The sequence below is a fragment of the Scomber japonicus genome, chromosome 7 (genome assembly GCF_027409825.1).
Source record: "Scomber japonicus isolate fScoJap1 chromosome 7, fScoJap1.pri, whole genome shotgun sequence".
In the NCBI taxonomy this organism is placed as follows: domain Eukaryota; kingdom Metazoa; phylum Chordata; class Actinopteri; order Scombriformes; family Scombridae; genus Scomber; species Scomber japonicus.
Genome location: NC_070584.1, coordinates 30636379 through 30652322, shown reverse-complemented (window position 1 = coordinate 30652322; position 15944 = coordinate 30636379). Strand labels below are relative to the sequence as shown.

At 45.3% G+C, this 15944-nt stretch overlaps 1 protein-coding gene across 1 annotated transcript in view; it reads left to right on the top strand.

Annotated features, from left to right (window-relative positions):
• Positions 1-15944, top strand: part of exoc2 (exocyst complex component 2) — a 63367-nt gene that overhangs the window by 32202 nt on the left and 15221 nt on the right. Inside the window, exons 11-23 of the mRNA XM_053323046.1 lie at positions 5227-5340; positions 6850-6974; positions 7191-7259; positions 7981-8147; positions 8994-9096; positions 11265-11381; positions 11531-11549; positions 11662-11896; positions 12057-12109; positions 12833-12840; positions 13024-13225; positions 14177-14184; positions 14282-14465. Coding sequence (XP_053179021.1) covers positions 5227-5340; positions 6850-6974; positions 7191-7259; positions 7981-8147; positions 8994-9096; positions 11265-11381; positions 11531-11549; positions 11662-11896; positions 12057-12109; positions 12833-12840; positions 13024-13225; positions 14177-14184; positions 14282-14465 — 1404 coding nt within the window. The remainder of the gene's footprint in view (positions 1-5226; positions 5341-6849; positions 6975-7190; positions 7260-7980; positions 8148-8993; positions 9097-11264; positions 11382-11530; positions 11550-11661; positions 11897-12056; positions 12110-12832; positions 12841-13023; positions 13226-14176; positions 14185-14281; positions 14466-15944) is intronic.

Genomic DNA, 15944 nt, shown 5'->3' with positions numbered 1-15944 from the left:
AAAAAAAAAAAAAATCCACTCACAGAGACACACAGACAGTTATTCCCATGGATACACTACACGACTTTCAAAGCAGTCAAAATCGCTGTACTGTTCACACTACACTGCGTTCTGTCGTGTAATTAGGAGTCTTGAAGTCGTTATGGGTTACACACTACATGACTGATCGGCGACAGCGTGTCACACATTACAAGATCTTTTACCAGGAGGAATCCCCGACGAGTCTGTCTGGTTCACTAACTATGTTTTGTCACGAAGACACACGAAATAAGTCAGTTGAAAAACAAAGGAATAAAAAAAAAAGAATATGAGTCAGAGAAAGGAGCGAGATATACGGGCAGAGAGGATCGTCTGTCCCGCTGAGAGAGTTAGAGGTGAATAAATGTTTTTACAGTGGAAACATAGGTAGCTGACTCTGATAGAAACTATATTATTACAATACAAATAGATACATGATTAGACTTGGTTCAAGGAGCTGCTGCGTCGACCTCACCTTGTGTCCCACGCTCTCATTGGCTGTAGCCCGTTACATGCCCCCCCCACACACACACACACACCCCCTCCCTCCGATATGACCAGATATTTAGCCTGCTTGACATCTTTTGGGCATTTGTAACGCATCAGCAAAGCACATCTTTTAACACTTCACAAATAGAGATCAAGCGAGTGAGTGAGTTGCCGTGCCAACGCCGTTTTTTGCCTTTGATCTTGGGGGCTTTTTGACGGTGATCTCCAAAAAACAAATGAGTGCCGAGTGTAAAATCTGGGCGAAAATTGTTTAGTGTGAACTCGGCTTTGAGTTTATTCACTTATCAACAATATGAGATATATAAATGAAATACAACAAGCCCTTATAACAGGCTGTGTTTGTCTCTCTCTCCCAAAATGTGACTTTTCAAACAAGACATGTTTTTTTGTCTTCTTTCTAATCCGTCAGTTTTTTATGGTGAGACAAAGGAGTTTTATACAGTTGAGAGTTTCTAGGTGACACATAGTACACAAATTATGGACTCCAGTTTCAAGAAGTGCTCTGATCTCTCCCTTTTTTTGACTCGCATCAGTAGAAATACAGTAACTGTGCTAATAAGAGAGGACAGTCATTATTCAAACAGCCACATCAGCTCACTTATCAGGAACAACTGCAATTATGCCTCAACTTTACATCCATGTTCACACTCACCAGCTCTCTTCTTCTTCTTCTCTGCCTTTTTGCTAGCATATTACCAGCTTCTTAGTATGTAGCTGCCACCACTTGTCACTCAGCAGGGCTTTTAACCCCCAAACTGTAGGGCCCCCAAACCCTCTGGGCCACATGTTCATCAAGTGGCACTTCATTTCTGGTCATTAAATTAACTGCAAATTTGTTCTTTAATAGTGTTTGAGCCTCAAAGTCCCATTAAACTGACATTGAACTGATATGAAAGAGGGCTTCAGAGAAATTCCTCCATTGCTATCTAATATATATATATATATATATATATATATATATATATATATATATATATATATATATATATATATATATATATATATATATATATATATATATATATATATATATATATATGGACTTATCTTTTAGAGGGGCCAGGACTTAAAGTTTTAAGGTCTTAATTTTTCTGTGTGCTTTTTTTTTTGCTGGCTTTTACTCAATCTAATTCTGCTAAATGAAATAACCACAAACTGCTAATAACTGATCATTAACTAATAGAAACACAATACATAGATAGTTGGAGAAAATGGGAGGTGTGGAGAGAGTGGTCCCACATCTTATTTTTGAGGTTTATTCTTATTATTTGCTCTTTAATACTGTTTGAGCCCCCAAAATCCCATTAAACTGACATTGAACTGATATGAAAGAGGGCTTCAGAGCAATACCTCAATTGCTATCTAATATATAAAGGGACTTATCTTTCCGAATGGCCAGGACCTAAAATTTTAAGGCCTTAATTGCTGGGTTTTACTCAATCTAATTCTGCTAAATGAAATAACCACAAACTGCTGATCATTAACTAATAGAATCACAATACATAGATAGTAGGAGAAAATGGGAGGTCAGATCTTATTTTTGAGGTTTATTCAGCTCTGTTGATCATTGCAGTTGTGTTTAAGTGTGTGGACCATATGCATCTTTATTCATATACCCATATATGGACCATTAGATATCATTGGATCATTAACACAGTACTCCATAGAGCCACTAGTGGTCACAAGCGCCACTTTCTATGTGTGTTTTATATGCACTTTGTGATTTTGTATCAGTGAAAGGTGCTATAAAAATAAACTTTCCTTCCTTACTAAATGAACACCATGATGTCTCTGGTGAGGACTGATGTCATTACACACGTTTACAGAAGCAAACACCTAGAAAGAAACAAGCACATAATCCTTTTTTTTTTGTTTATCTGTCTCTTTTCTGCTCTTGCTCTTCGCCGCAAGCAGCTGTCTCCTGTCCCCTCTCCACCACTGTCACACACACACACACACACACACACACACACACACACACACCTGGTAGCTATTTAACATCCTCGGTCTTCGCTCTGCTCACCTCTCACACAAGCACGAAACCCCTGCCTCCTGAAACATCCCTCCACCCAAGCAAGCCCCTTGAACAGCCACTATCATAAAACCACATCCACTACATTCCCCTGAACCCCCCCTACCCTTAAACCCCCCCCCCCCCCCCTCCCTCCTCCCTCCTCCTCTCATTTAGCCCCTCACCGCCAACCCCTCTGCTTGCTTGGCCTCCTCTTCCTCCTCATATCACATTCACCCAGCTCGATGTGTGTGTGTATTCATAAACCATCTTTTTATGCTCTTGTCAGCACAACACGTGGCAGGGATTACTCCTCTATGATTGGTCGGTGGTGTGTGATGTCATTGTCTTCATGCCTGTCTCCCTGTAACACTATGCTGCGTTCACATCCAGAATATGAGGCCAGAGGCCGTTCTAGTATAGTTTTGATTCCCTTAATTACCCTATAAATTGCCTTAAATGTGAAATAGACCCATCCATCTTTGTTGGAACGTGAAAAAAGCCGAAGCTGGAGTTTTTTCTTGTGAGGAAGCAAAGCAGAGCAAGTTGCTTCCGTATGTCTAAACCTCGGCGCTGCAATCTGACTCTGCCCCATTCAATTATAAACTGCAGTACTCTTATATCCTGAACAGCGCGTCTTCTGCCAATGTCAATACAATTAACAGGAAATTTTGCCCCGTAGGAAAATAGAATTTTTTTTTTTCTTTTCTTTTTTGTCAGTGAACAATTAGAGGAACTCTCGTGTTCATGCGTTTTGACGAGGAAACATGCGGTTGTTATTTTAGGCTCAGTCTGCACCGCTCCAGAAGAAACGTGTTAATTATTACTTTTTCTAATAAGCCTGTTATATTAATTAGATCGGTGTGTGTGTGCATGTATACAGGTGTTTGGCAGTTGATGCTTTAATGATAATTGATTTTATACGCCTCAAAATTAATGAATGAATCTGTTTATATTCAAAAAGGGCAAACACAATTTTTTAATTTACCATTTATTGCCATTTTTTAACTCATTTTTCATATTTTCTTAGCTTTTACAGTCTCAAAGAACCTTGTAGGAAATATTACAATTCAACAAAAAATCTGGACATTTTTGGGATAAAAATTAGAGACTAATAATGTTATTCTGTTATTGTGTAGCGTGGGAAATGAACTTAATTTAAACAGGAATCTATAAGGTGTGTGTGTGACCACTTTAGACAAAAAGCAGACGTGTGTGTGGTCGGGGTCACTGACCTCTTGGGGAACAGGAACTCATCTGACCTGCAGAGACGCATCAAACCTGATGAGGAAGTGAGCAAGAGATGTGTCAGTGTCTCCAACACACACACACCTACGCACACACACACCTACACCTATACACACACACACACACAGAGAGAGAGAGCTTCCTATATTTTAACCTTCCAACTTTTTGGCAAGAAAACAACGTAGAAGTGTAATGAATATTTTTAACACACAAAAGTAGCCTCTGCGTATATGAGCACTCACACCTAAACTGCCTCACACACACACACACACACACATACATGCACTTGTGCATTCTGAGGACGCCAGGGGTTCACCCAACACCTGGATCAACAGCAGCTCTCATCCCTGTAAAAAGAGAGGAAAACATCACAGAGAAAGACTCCATGTGGGCTGTGTGTGTGTGTGTGTGTGTGTGTGTGTGTGTGTGTGTGTGTGTGTGTGTGTGCGTGTGCGTTTGCGTGTGCGTGTGTGTTTACAGATAATCTGACTCAATTTAGTATTTCCTTACATTTTCTAGACTGGATGGCTGTGTTGTGTGGCACGGCTAAGCTCGACCACATTTGCTCCTCTTGCTTTTTGGGGATTTCTCAATACTTGCTTACACACTACATTCAGTCTGTGACTCACCAGAACACTTTTTCTTTGTGTGTGTCAGAGACATGTTTTGGAAATGTGGCCATCCATCTCCCTTCGTTTAGACAAACTACATGTAGGCGTGTTGCAGCGTTGCACGAACTTGTCCTTTTTTTTTTTTTTTAAGTTTCAGTTTTCTTTGTAGTAAGTTCGACCCCCCCCCCCTCCCTCCCCCTCTCTCTCTCTCTTTGCACTGCACCATGTTTCACTTTCGGTCCTATTTTGTCAACTTTCACCGCTTCTATTATCCTTTAAGTTTATCTCATATTCATAATGCTAAACTTATCTCACTATGCCGAGATAGTGAGTGTGTGGTTTGCAGAAGGGACGTCGTCTGTTTCGTCCATGCAAAGCTCAACAGCTCACCGTTGCCATCTAGTGGCGCTTCTGTTGCCGTGTCAAAGGGGATTACACATAACTGAGCCCAGTGTGGCCAAAGTACTGTAAACCCACTTCACCCCAGCTCTTCACAAAGCCCACAGATCTGTTTCCTCACCCTGGAAACAACGGGACATTCTCTCAGCTGCGGGCCGGGGCAGAGACGGATCAGAACACAAATAAAGAAAGGCCGAGAGGGCCGAGGGAGGATTGTTTGGTGTGAAAGCCCGCTGAGCTTATTGAGGAATGTGGAATTATGAAAATGGCTTATTTGATTATTTGATATCTGAAGTATGTGTTTCTTTTCATTTCTCATCTCTCGCCCTTTCTCCACTCACCCTCCCCTTCCCCTCTTCCCCCCCTCTCCTCTCCTCTCCTCTCTCCTCTCTCTCTCCCCTCTTCTCCTCTTTTCGTTATGTGTGTCAGTGGGTGTCGGAGCTCTGGACCTGGAGGGGGATACCCGTCCGTCGGCCCTGGGCAGGCTCAGCCACACAGCGTCTCTGAAGAGAGGGGGCAGCCTGCGAACGCCAAGACCCAGCAGTGAGTATCACAATCATATCACAGCTCGCCCACACACACACACATGCACACACACACACATATACACACACACATACACACACAGTGCTTCGGAGGGACTCTGCGTAAGCATTTGTTTGTTTTGCTTTGTGCAGTGTTTAGGGGAATCACATTTTACGAGTCATGCTTAAAGGAATTGCAATATGTCTTCTTACACCAGGCTGTACGGTAAAAATTACCAACCAACCAAACAAGAAAAAAAAAACAAGCTGGAGGTTGGTTGATGATGTGATACGAGTTTCTTTCATTTTTTCCTGTGATTCTTTGAAGCACTCCGTGACATATGAGCTGTGTCCAAAATCACACGGTATTTACTGTACAGTGCATTACATTTACCGCCCCCCCCAACTCCCCCCCCCCCCCACACACACACACACACACTTCATTTTCAGTGTTTGAATGTCGAGTGTGTAAATAAATCCACTATAAAGCTCTCCCTCAAATCTTCCACCCTGGAACGAACAAAGTGGCATCCACGGCATGTATAACCAATCCCACAATGCAATGCTCCACTTTTTAAATATGTCAAAACTGCCGTCACGTGACCTCACAGCTGATGATGACGACACAAAATGACGACGATTAGTGTCAGAAATCTTGATTTGCTGATAACTAGTGAGTGAATTATTTAGTGTTTATTCTATAAGGGGAGTAGTGAAAGAGTCACATACAGCTCAGTTTGATCTCAAGTGGGCCAGACCAGTAAAACCACTACATAATAATCTATTAATAATAAATAATATATAAAATACATAATATATAATAAACCATCTATTTACAAAAACATATGATCAGCCTGGGATGTCTTAAGGAAAGAGTGCAGTTTCAACAATGTCTCCCTGCTATCCAATCCCACAATGCAATGCTCTATTTTTTAAAGCTTCACAGCTGATGATGACGACACAAAATGACAATGATTAGTTAGTGTCCAAAATCTTGATTCTTCTTCTTGACTAGTGAGTGAATTATTTAGTGTTGATTATATAGGGGAGTAGTCCTGTCACATACAGCTCAGTTTGATCTCAAGTGGGCCAGACCAGTTAAACCACTACATAATAACCTATAAATAATATATAATATACATCATTTATAATATAACTTCACTATAATAGTCTTTTATAGATTATTTTGCACAGAAGCTGATTGATGTGCAATATATGAATGGTTTAAATATGATCACAATATGTATTCAGTATATTTTAGATGATTGTATTCATGGTCAGGATGGGAAAACATCTGAAGCAGCATTTTACAGTTGAACCTGCTCATAAAACCTGGCATCATACTTGTCAGGCCAATTCTGGTCCGAGGGCCATATGTTTGACACCCTTGCTGTAGATTTTATGTCCCAGTCTGTTTAGATAATACCGTGTGTGTGTGTGTGTGTGTGTGTGTGTGTGTGTGTGTGTGTGTGTGTGTGTGTGTCTGTGTGTGTGTCTGTGTGTGTGTGTGTGTGTCTTTTCGTTCCAGTCTGTCGCTTCGAGACTCCGCAGCAGGTGCAGTTTGTGGAGAAGCTGTCGGACGTGGTGATTGGTCAGCTGCCTAACTTCTGGAAGCTTTGGATCTCGTACGTTAACGGGAGTCTCTTTAGCGAGGTAAATCCTTTAAAACGAGAAGGAGCAAATCCATAAGGAGAAAGGAGTAGTTCACCCAAAATCACAACAACATATTTTCTCAGTTTCCTATAATAGCATCTAGCCATTGTTTAGCTTTATCTAGATATGTTCTGAGATATCTGCCCCTTAAATATCTGCCATAAATTTAATTATATTAACGCTGTGTTTCTTCTTCTTCTTTTTTTTTATCTGCAGACTGGTGAGAAATCTGGACAGGTGGAAAAATCCAAGAAGAATGCCAGACAGAGACAGAATGACTTCAAGGTATGTGGCATTTACCCAAAAACAATGTTGTATTGATTTGAATTTTTTTGGCTTACTAATAATAATAATCAATTTTATTTATAACGCGCTTTTACAAGTGCTCAAAGACGCTTAAAAGTTAAAAAAAAAAGAAAGAAAAAAGGTACATATAGAAGGTTAAGAAGACATAAAATGGAAAGAGGATAAAGCCAGTTTAAAAAGGTGTTTTTTAAGAGTGATTTGAAGGTATGGGGGTCTGTACAGTCTCTGATGGGTTTGGGGACTGAATTCTAGAGGGTGGGGGCAGCAGCGGAGAAGGCTCTGTCCCCCCAAGTTCGGTGCTTGGGAGAGAGAGAGAGAGGAAGGGGGAGAGAGAGAGGAAGGGAGAGAGAGAGGGAGGGAGAGAGAGGGAGGGAGGGAGAGAGAGAGAGAGAGAGAGGGGGAGAGAGAGGAAGGGAGAGAGAGAGGAAGGGAGAGAGAGAGAGAGAGAGAGAGAGAGAGGGAGGGAGAGAGAGAGAGAGGAAGGGAGAGATAGAGAGGAAGGGAGAGAGAGAGAAAGGGAGAGAGAGAGGAAGGGAGAGAGAGAGAGAGGAAGGGAGAGAGAGAGAGGAAGGGAGAGAGAGAGGAAGGGAGAGAGAGAGAGAGAGAGGAAGGGAGAGAGAGAGAGGAAGGGAGAGAGAGAGAGACAGTTGTTTTTTAAATGTGAGTAAATGTGAGTTTGTACGTACTCTGTGTTTTGCAGAAAATGATCGAGGAGGTGACTAATCGGCTGGTGAAGCTGGTTCGGGGAGCCCTTCTTCCCTCCACGCTGTCTCAGGGGGAGCTGAACTGTTACGGAGGCTGGGAGAACAAGACGGAGCTCACCGGAGCCTGGCTCACACAAATCATTCACATCGTCAGGTTCTCACACTAATGAATTGTTTTTGTAGCGTGGTGCAGAGTGAAGCTACCTTCCACTACACATTTAATTTGAATGTCTTTATTTTTGTTCTGCAAAGAGCAAAAATATGTATTTTATATCACAGTTCGCCACACACACACATCTTAACTTCCGACTGTGTGTGTTCTCATTCACTGAACAGATTCCCGCGTGACTTCTTTATTCCTGAACACATCGTGTAGCGAACGCGCCCTCTGCTGGTCGGAGTTAGTACTGCACATTCCTAGGGAACTACATTTTTCAGACAATAAACCACTCTTTTCTCACCATAAACACACAGACAATTATTAACACACTCTGAACATGAGCTGTCCTGTATGTAAATTATATTAACCATGTAATTAATAATAATAATGTAGGGATATTGGCTCTGTATGCCACACTCTCCCCCCCCAATAATAAATGTCTCCAGACATTTCAGATACCCAAAGTGTACCTTTTCACCACACATTGAATTTTCTCACTGAAACATGGTATTACTTATTTTAAAGTGGCACTTGACATTCAATTCAATTAGTACCCATTTATCAAAAGTATCTGACCCATTTAGATCTATACCACTAAACATCAGTTACTGTACTCTGGACCCCAAAATCAGATCAACTCTCAAATGTAACAGAACTCATATCGGCCTCAATTCTTTTAGTCTGTCACCAGTCTCTTCGTTTGTACAGTATCAGTTCAATATGTTCTCCCGGAATTGTCTCTTCTTCACAGTCCATGGAATTTCACCATTCTACTTTTCAGAGTCCATTTTCTCTGAGTTAGAGTCATGTTTGTGTAATGTGAGTTCAACCCGTTACCTCAATGTCTAGTGATGCCCACGGTCGCCACATGACCGGTGGGTTGCAGGCTGGGGATATACTCCCGACATGCAGGCTCTCGGCATCTGCTTCCACCCACGTCGGCTCACCCAAGGTATTGTAGGTCAGCATTCGGGGACGGTGCCTGCGTCGCTGCGGGTAGCTGGTCACTGGAGGAGGATCAGGATCATCTTCCTCTGATGACTCTTGTAGACCTTCCCCAGGCTCTGCGTCGTTCTCACCGTCTCCATCAGCTGTGATACCTCTGTCGTCAGTCTCTGTCTCCTCTTGAGCAACCGTCGCATCTTCCAGATCTGGTGCTCCGTCTTGCATCATCAGAGCTGGTGCAAATGGCTCTGCCTCTGGATTCAAGTCTGCAGCTCTCTGGCTTAGTTCTTGGTCGTCTGGGAAACGGCACACCAGCTCCACTTCATCACTGCTTTCACTGTCTGAGTTCTCCTCTGATTCGTTGATTTGTCGTTGTCTTGTTCTTGTCCGTGTCCGTATTTTCCTCTCTTGTGTGGCAGGGGCAGGTTCCGGTTTCCCTAAGGGCAGACTGTCACATGGGAGGAGGAGGTTTCTGTGCAACACGCGGCTCTTACCTCCTCCCTCTGGTGCTACTTCATACACCGGGCTGTCACTGCTCCTTCTCTTCACCACCACATGCACTTTAGTTTCCCAATAGGACCGCAGCTTGCCAGGGCCGCCCCTCTCTGACAGGTTACGCACAAGCACCCGTCCACCAGGCTGTAGGTCGGCTCCATGTGCTCTTTTGTCGTAGCCTTTCTTTCCTCGTAGAGCTTCTCGGGCCGCTGTTTTGGAGGCGATCTCATAGGCTTGTCGCATTCGGTTTTGCCAGTTCTGTACATACTCAGTGTAAGTCTCTTTTGCCTCTCTGGGCTGTAGGTTGAAAAGCAGATCTACAGGCAAGCGAGGTGATCTTCCGTAGAGCAAATAGTAGGGAGAGAACCCTGTGACCCCACTGCGGGTGCAGTTGTACGCGTGCACCAGTTTTGTCAATGAGCTCTTCCAATCAGCCTTCTGTTCACTTGTGAGGGTGCGGAGCATTGATAAAATAGTTCTATTGAATCGCTCACACTTCCCGTTGCCTTGGGGGTGGTAACATGTTGTGTGGGATCCCCGTACGTCACAGCTCCTCTGTAGTTGGTCCATCAGCTGGTTGTGAAACTCTCGCCCCATGTCGTGGTGAATTCTCTCTGGGAATCCGACGCGGAGTGCAAAGTCATTGAATAGTTTGTCAACAACAGTTTTGGCAGACTTATTTTTCGTGGCGTAGGCTTGGGCGAAACCAGTGAAATGATCGATCACAATAAGAATGTACTCAAACCCCTGTTTGCATGTCTCTAAGTGTAAAAAGTCAATGCATACGAGCTCACCTGGGCGTGTTGTGACAATGGTTGTCATGGGAGCCCTGGTTGCTTTGTGAGGTCGCTTTGCCTTGAGACACTCACACTCTTGTGTGACAAAGTGTTCTATGTCAGAGTACATACGGGCCCAATAGAATCGATCTTGAATCAGGTTCAAAGTTCTCTCGACCCCGAGATGTCCCATTTCTCTGTGAAGCTCGTGGAAGACTGTTTGGTGATGCTCTTTTGGGAGGACAAGCTGTTGTTTATCTCCTGCTTTCCTAAAGAGAATTCCATCCTCATTGACATACAACTTTGCCCACTGTCTCATTAATACTCTGACGTCCGCCGGTTCTGCTTTAAGAGCTCTCCTGGATGGGTGCTGATTGTTCCTCTTATAATGCAGAACTTGGCCTATGACCGGATCTCTTTTCTGACTGTCTCGTATCTGTTCTGGTGTCAGGGACTTGGTTCGTGGGTGTGCACTCGCATCTCTCACTAAGTCTAGTGTTTCTATGGGGACTGTTGCTACCCAGACTGGGGGAGTGTCTCCCTGCACACCGACTCCCTGCACTGCTGCACTGAACACTTCCTGACCCCCCTCCTCTGTACACTGTGTCATGAACGCATTTATGTCTAATGGCATGCGGGATAGGCCATCCGCATCTGCGTTGTTTTTTCCCGGCCTATACTTAATGGAAAAGTCAAACTCGGATAGCTCACCCACCCACCTATGACCCGTAGCGTTAAGCTTAGCTGTTGAGAGGATATAGGTTAAGGGATTGTTATCTGTATATACCACAAAGTGTGGGGCATGATAAAGATAATCCCGAAAACGTTCACATATCGCCCATTTTAGTGCTAAAAACTCTAATTTTCCCGAGTGCATGTGATAGTTCTTCTCAGGTGGTGTTAGAGTCCTGGACCCATAGCCTATAACTACCATCTTGCCATCCTGTCTCTGATAGAGCACGGCTCCCAATCCCTCCTGGGATGCGTCTGTGTGGAGGACGAACGGTTGGGTCATCTCTGGGTATCCCAGCAGGGGGGGCTCTATCAGCTTGTCTATTAGAGAGTTCAATGTCTTTTGGTGGTTATCTGTCCACTGTATAGGAGTGTTAGGTGGGAGGTTACCTTTCTTCCTGGTTGTGGTCCTGACCTTCTCTCTTTTCATTTGATCAGGTGGTGTTGAGAGCAGCTGGTAGAGAGGCTGGGCTATTCTGGAAAAGTTTGGGATGTATGTTCGGTAGTATGAGAGGAATCCCATTACTCTTCTCAGCTCTCCCACTGTTGTAGGCGCTTTCTCCTTTAAGGCCTGGACTGGGGCCACCTCAGATGGGTCCATAGTGTAGCCTTGTCCCGACACCAGCCGTCCCAGAAATCTCACCTTCCTCTTCAACACCTCACACTTGCGGGGGCTGAGCTTAACCCCGTGCTCCTGATATCTCTGCAACACAGTTCTCAGGTGCTCAATGTGGTCCTCAAAGCTTGGGCTATGGACCAGATTGTCGTCCAGATACGGTTGACACATGACATCTCTCAAACCACGTAAACAGTCTTCCATATTCCTCTGAAATTCTGCGGGCGCTGCACTCAACCCGAACGGGATTCGGAGCCACTGGTACAGGCCCCAGGGGGTTATGAAAGCGGTCAGGGGCTGGCTTTCCTTGTCCAGGAACCCCTGGTGATAAGCCTTTCCCTGGTCCAGGACGGAGAACCAGGAGCTGCCAGTGAGGGAGTCCAGCATGTCCTGGATTCTGGGTATGGGGTGACGATCAGGGACTGACTTTTTGTTCAGCTCTCTGTAGTCACAACACAGTCTTAAAGTCCCGTCCTTCTTTCGCACGCACACGACCGGTGAGGCGTACGGAGAGCGTGAAGGAGTAATCCAGCCCCGATTCAACAGGTCCTGGATATACTCTTTCACCTCCTGGTGTAATGGTTTTGGGACTGCCATGTATGTTTTTCTTACTGGAGTAGTGTCATGCAGGGTGATGTGGAGTTTCAGTGAGGGGATTGAGCCGATGTCATCATCATCGTACGCGAACGCGTGACATTCCTCTCTCAGCAGCTGCTTTGTGATCCTCCTTTGCTCCTCGTTCAGATGACTGAGGTCGACCGGAGGGTCCCACCAGGCAGGTTTCTGTTTCTTTGAGTTGTCACCGCCTGGGGATGATGCTGTATTAGTTGGTGGCTTTAATCCCTCTCCTCTGTTCATCTGCTCCACACTGGCTGCATAGGCAGTTTTGACTGTTTGCAGGTGACCAAAAACAGTGCGCTGGGCCAGGGTTACACTGTGTTTGTTTGTGTTGGCGATGGGGACTGGCACATACCCTGACCTGTTACTGGGGACTCTGACTAGACCCTCCTCTATCACTACCCCCTCTGGCAATGTCGGCTCTTCACTTGGGACTAGAAGCAGGTCTTGGCCCTGATACTGAGCCCCAGTGTTGACGTTAACATACACTGTGGTGACCTGTTCAGCGCCTAGGGTAAGTGTTCTTTTTCCTGTGTGTATAATTCCTACATCTTCCTCACTAACAGGGGCATGGATAAGCTGAAGTACTGCTTGTGCTGTCTTGACTGTTATCTGGAAGGCTTGACACACAGTATGGATGGTCTCTGTCTTTGTTGTCTGACTACCCTCTCCCGTTATTTCTTCTATCACATTGTAGCCAATTATGGGCTCTGCTGCTACGTGTGGGTCACTTGACACTAAAATAGGGACGAGAAGTGGCTTTGTCAGAGCAGATTCTTTCCCTAGTCTAAACTCTACCTCCACCCAGCCCATGAAGGGGATCTCAGTCTGGTTGGCTGCCACTCCCAATAAAATGTCTGAGCCTAACAGTTCACTGAGAGGTCGCACTGTGCTGTGTGGTAAGTGCAGCTTTCTCCACTCTTCATTAATGATGGTCGCCTGAGCGCCTGAGTCCCATAATGCTACTACTGGAACCGTGTCCAGTGTGCAATGGACAGTGTGTCTCTTTGCGATCAACTTGATGAGTCTTTCCTTGCGTCGTGGTGGGAGGTAGTTGACTGATGAGATGTGAGGCGGTGCTGGAGGGGGGACAGGTTGCTGCATGTTGAGACTGGATGATTCACGGGCTACCGAGGGTCCCGGCTCGGCAGCCCGGTCCCGTTTCCCTGCTGCTCTCTGGTCCGTCGACATCCTCTGGAGAGATGCCCCTCTTGCCCACACTTAAAGCAATGTCTACAGGAGTCACCTATCTGAGCTTCCTGGCACGCCCTACAACCCCTGGGCCGACTACGGCTGGGTGTGAACGTTTTCTCTGTCGCTCTAGCTTGTGTGGCCTCCACTGTCTGTAACATCAACTTTTTAATTTCTAGAACCTCAGCTTTGAGCGCTTCTATAGGGTCTGTCTCTGTTTTGGGTCCTTGACTTTTCTTACTCTTTCCCCCTGCTTCACGGTAAGTAACAGTGTCAACTGCTGTCGCTGAGGCGTCAGGTGGGTACACCTCCGCCTGCACTTCACTGACTTTCGGGGGCTTGTTTATGACTGTCTTTCTCAGTTTTTGCTGTCTCTCCTGTTCTAAGTTTGCAGCCTCACTGATTCGCTCAATTAACACCTCATCTGTGACAGTACGGTTACTGAGATACGGCTTGAGCTGAAACTTAACCGCATCACTGTAAAGACCAGTTTCTATGGAGCGGAGGAATTTTCTCTGAATTAGCTCTGGACTAAACTGCTCACCTTCCTCACCTGCATCCTCATCACTAGATTTTCTCATTAACTTCTCTTTCAGTTCTATTGCTCTGAATAAGAAATTCTGTGCTGACTCTTTTGGATCTTGTGTCATGTTCATCAGGCGATGCAGTAAGTCAGAGGAGGAGTCCACTTTGTAGTGACCCTTGAGTATGGTCTTGAGGGTGTGCAGCGTCAGCTCTCGCTTTATTTCCAACATCTCCCGCAGATGAAGACCTGGACTCACCGCACGTGTGACTGCTTCAATGATCTCCACTTCTCCATGTCCTTTCCGCTGTCCAGACTCGATCTGGTTGATGAGGCTTGTGTAGGACAATTTTTCTTTTTGCCCAACTTCACCAATCTGTCCAATAATCCGGAACTCCCGCCTCAGCGTCACCTCGGGCAGTCTGGTTGGTGCTGTGGTGGCAGTCCTTGTGTCCTCGTCCTTTGCAGTCGCGATGGCAGGCGCAGTGTCTCCTCCTGCTGCTTGTGTCTTCCGATGGATCTTTTCCTCCAATGCCCCGATTTCCTCTGCCATCTGCTGCCGTAACTTCTGGTACTGTATTTTCAACTTCTCTAACTCACTTGTCTCTGGAACTACAATCTCAGCCTCAGTTTCCTCCGGTGCCGGCTTCAGAGGGACCAGGTAGGACAGTATATTCTGCAGACACTGCTGATACGACTCGGATTCTTCACCCTCCTCGATTTCATCTAACGTCGTCTCCACCAACCTGATGAGGGAGCGTCTTGTTTTGCTGGCAAACCCCCCAACAGGTGTGTTACACTTCAGATGCTCACACAGGGTAATGAGCTCCTTCTCCTCCAGCGTCAGCAGTATCCTGCTTACTTCGTCCCTTTCTTTCTCCATGGTCCTCCTCTGCTACGTCCGTCTATGCTCCTATGCGACTGGGCCGTGGGCTGAATCAACCATCCTCTGCTACCAAAATATGTAGCGTGGTGCAGAGTGAAGCTACCTTCCACTACACATTTAATTTGAATGTCTTTATTTTTGTTCTGCAAAGAGCAAAAATATGTATTTTATATCACAGTTCGCCACACACACACATCTTAACTTCCGACTGTGTGTGTTCTCATTCACTGAACAGATTCCCGCGTGACTTCTTTATTCCTGAACACATCGTGTAGCGAACGCGCCCTCTGCTGGTCGGAGTTAGTACTGCACATTCCTAGGGAACTACATTTTTCAGACAATAAACCACTCTTTTCTCACCATAAACACACAGACAATTATTAACACACTCTGAACATGAGCTGTCCTGTATGTAAATTATATTAACCATGTAATTAATAATAATAATGTAGGGATATTGGCTCTGTATGCCACATTTTCAATGTGAGACACAGATACTCAGGAATCCTTAACTTCATGCCTGTCATAACATTTAATAACCTCTCTCTTTCTTTCTCTCTCTCTCTCTCTCTCTCTCTCTCTCTCTCTCTCTCCCTCTCTCTCTTTCTCCTCTCTCTCCCTCTCTTTCTCTCCATCTCTCCCTCTCTCTCTCCCTCCCTCTATCTCCCTCTCTATCTCCCTCTCTCTCTCTCTTTCTCCCTCTCTCTCCCTCTTTCTCCCTCTCTCACTCTCTCTCTCTCCCCCTCTCTCTCTCTATCTCCCTCTCTCTCTCTCTCCCTCTCTCTCTTTCTCCTCTCTCTCCCTCTCTCTTTCTCCTCTCTCTCCCTCTCTCTCTCCCTCTCTCTCTCCCTCTCTCTCTCTCCATCTCTCCCTCTCTCTCTTTCTCGCTCTCTTGCTCACTCTCTCTTTCTCTCTCTCTTGTCTCTCTCTCTCCCCCCTCCCCTCTCCCCCTCTCTCTCCCTCTCCCTCTCTCTCTCTCTCTCTCTCTCTCTCTCTCTCTCTCCCTCTCCCTCTCTCT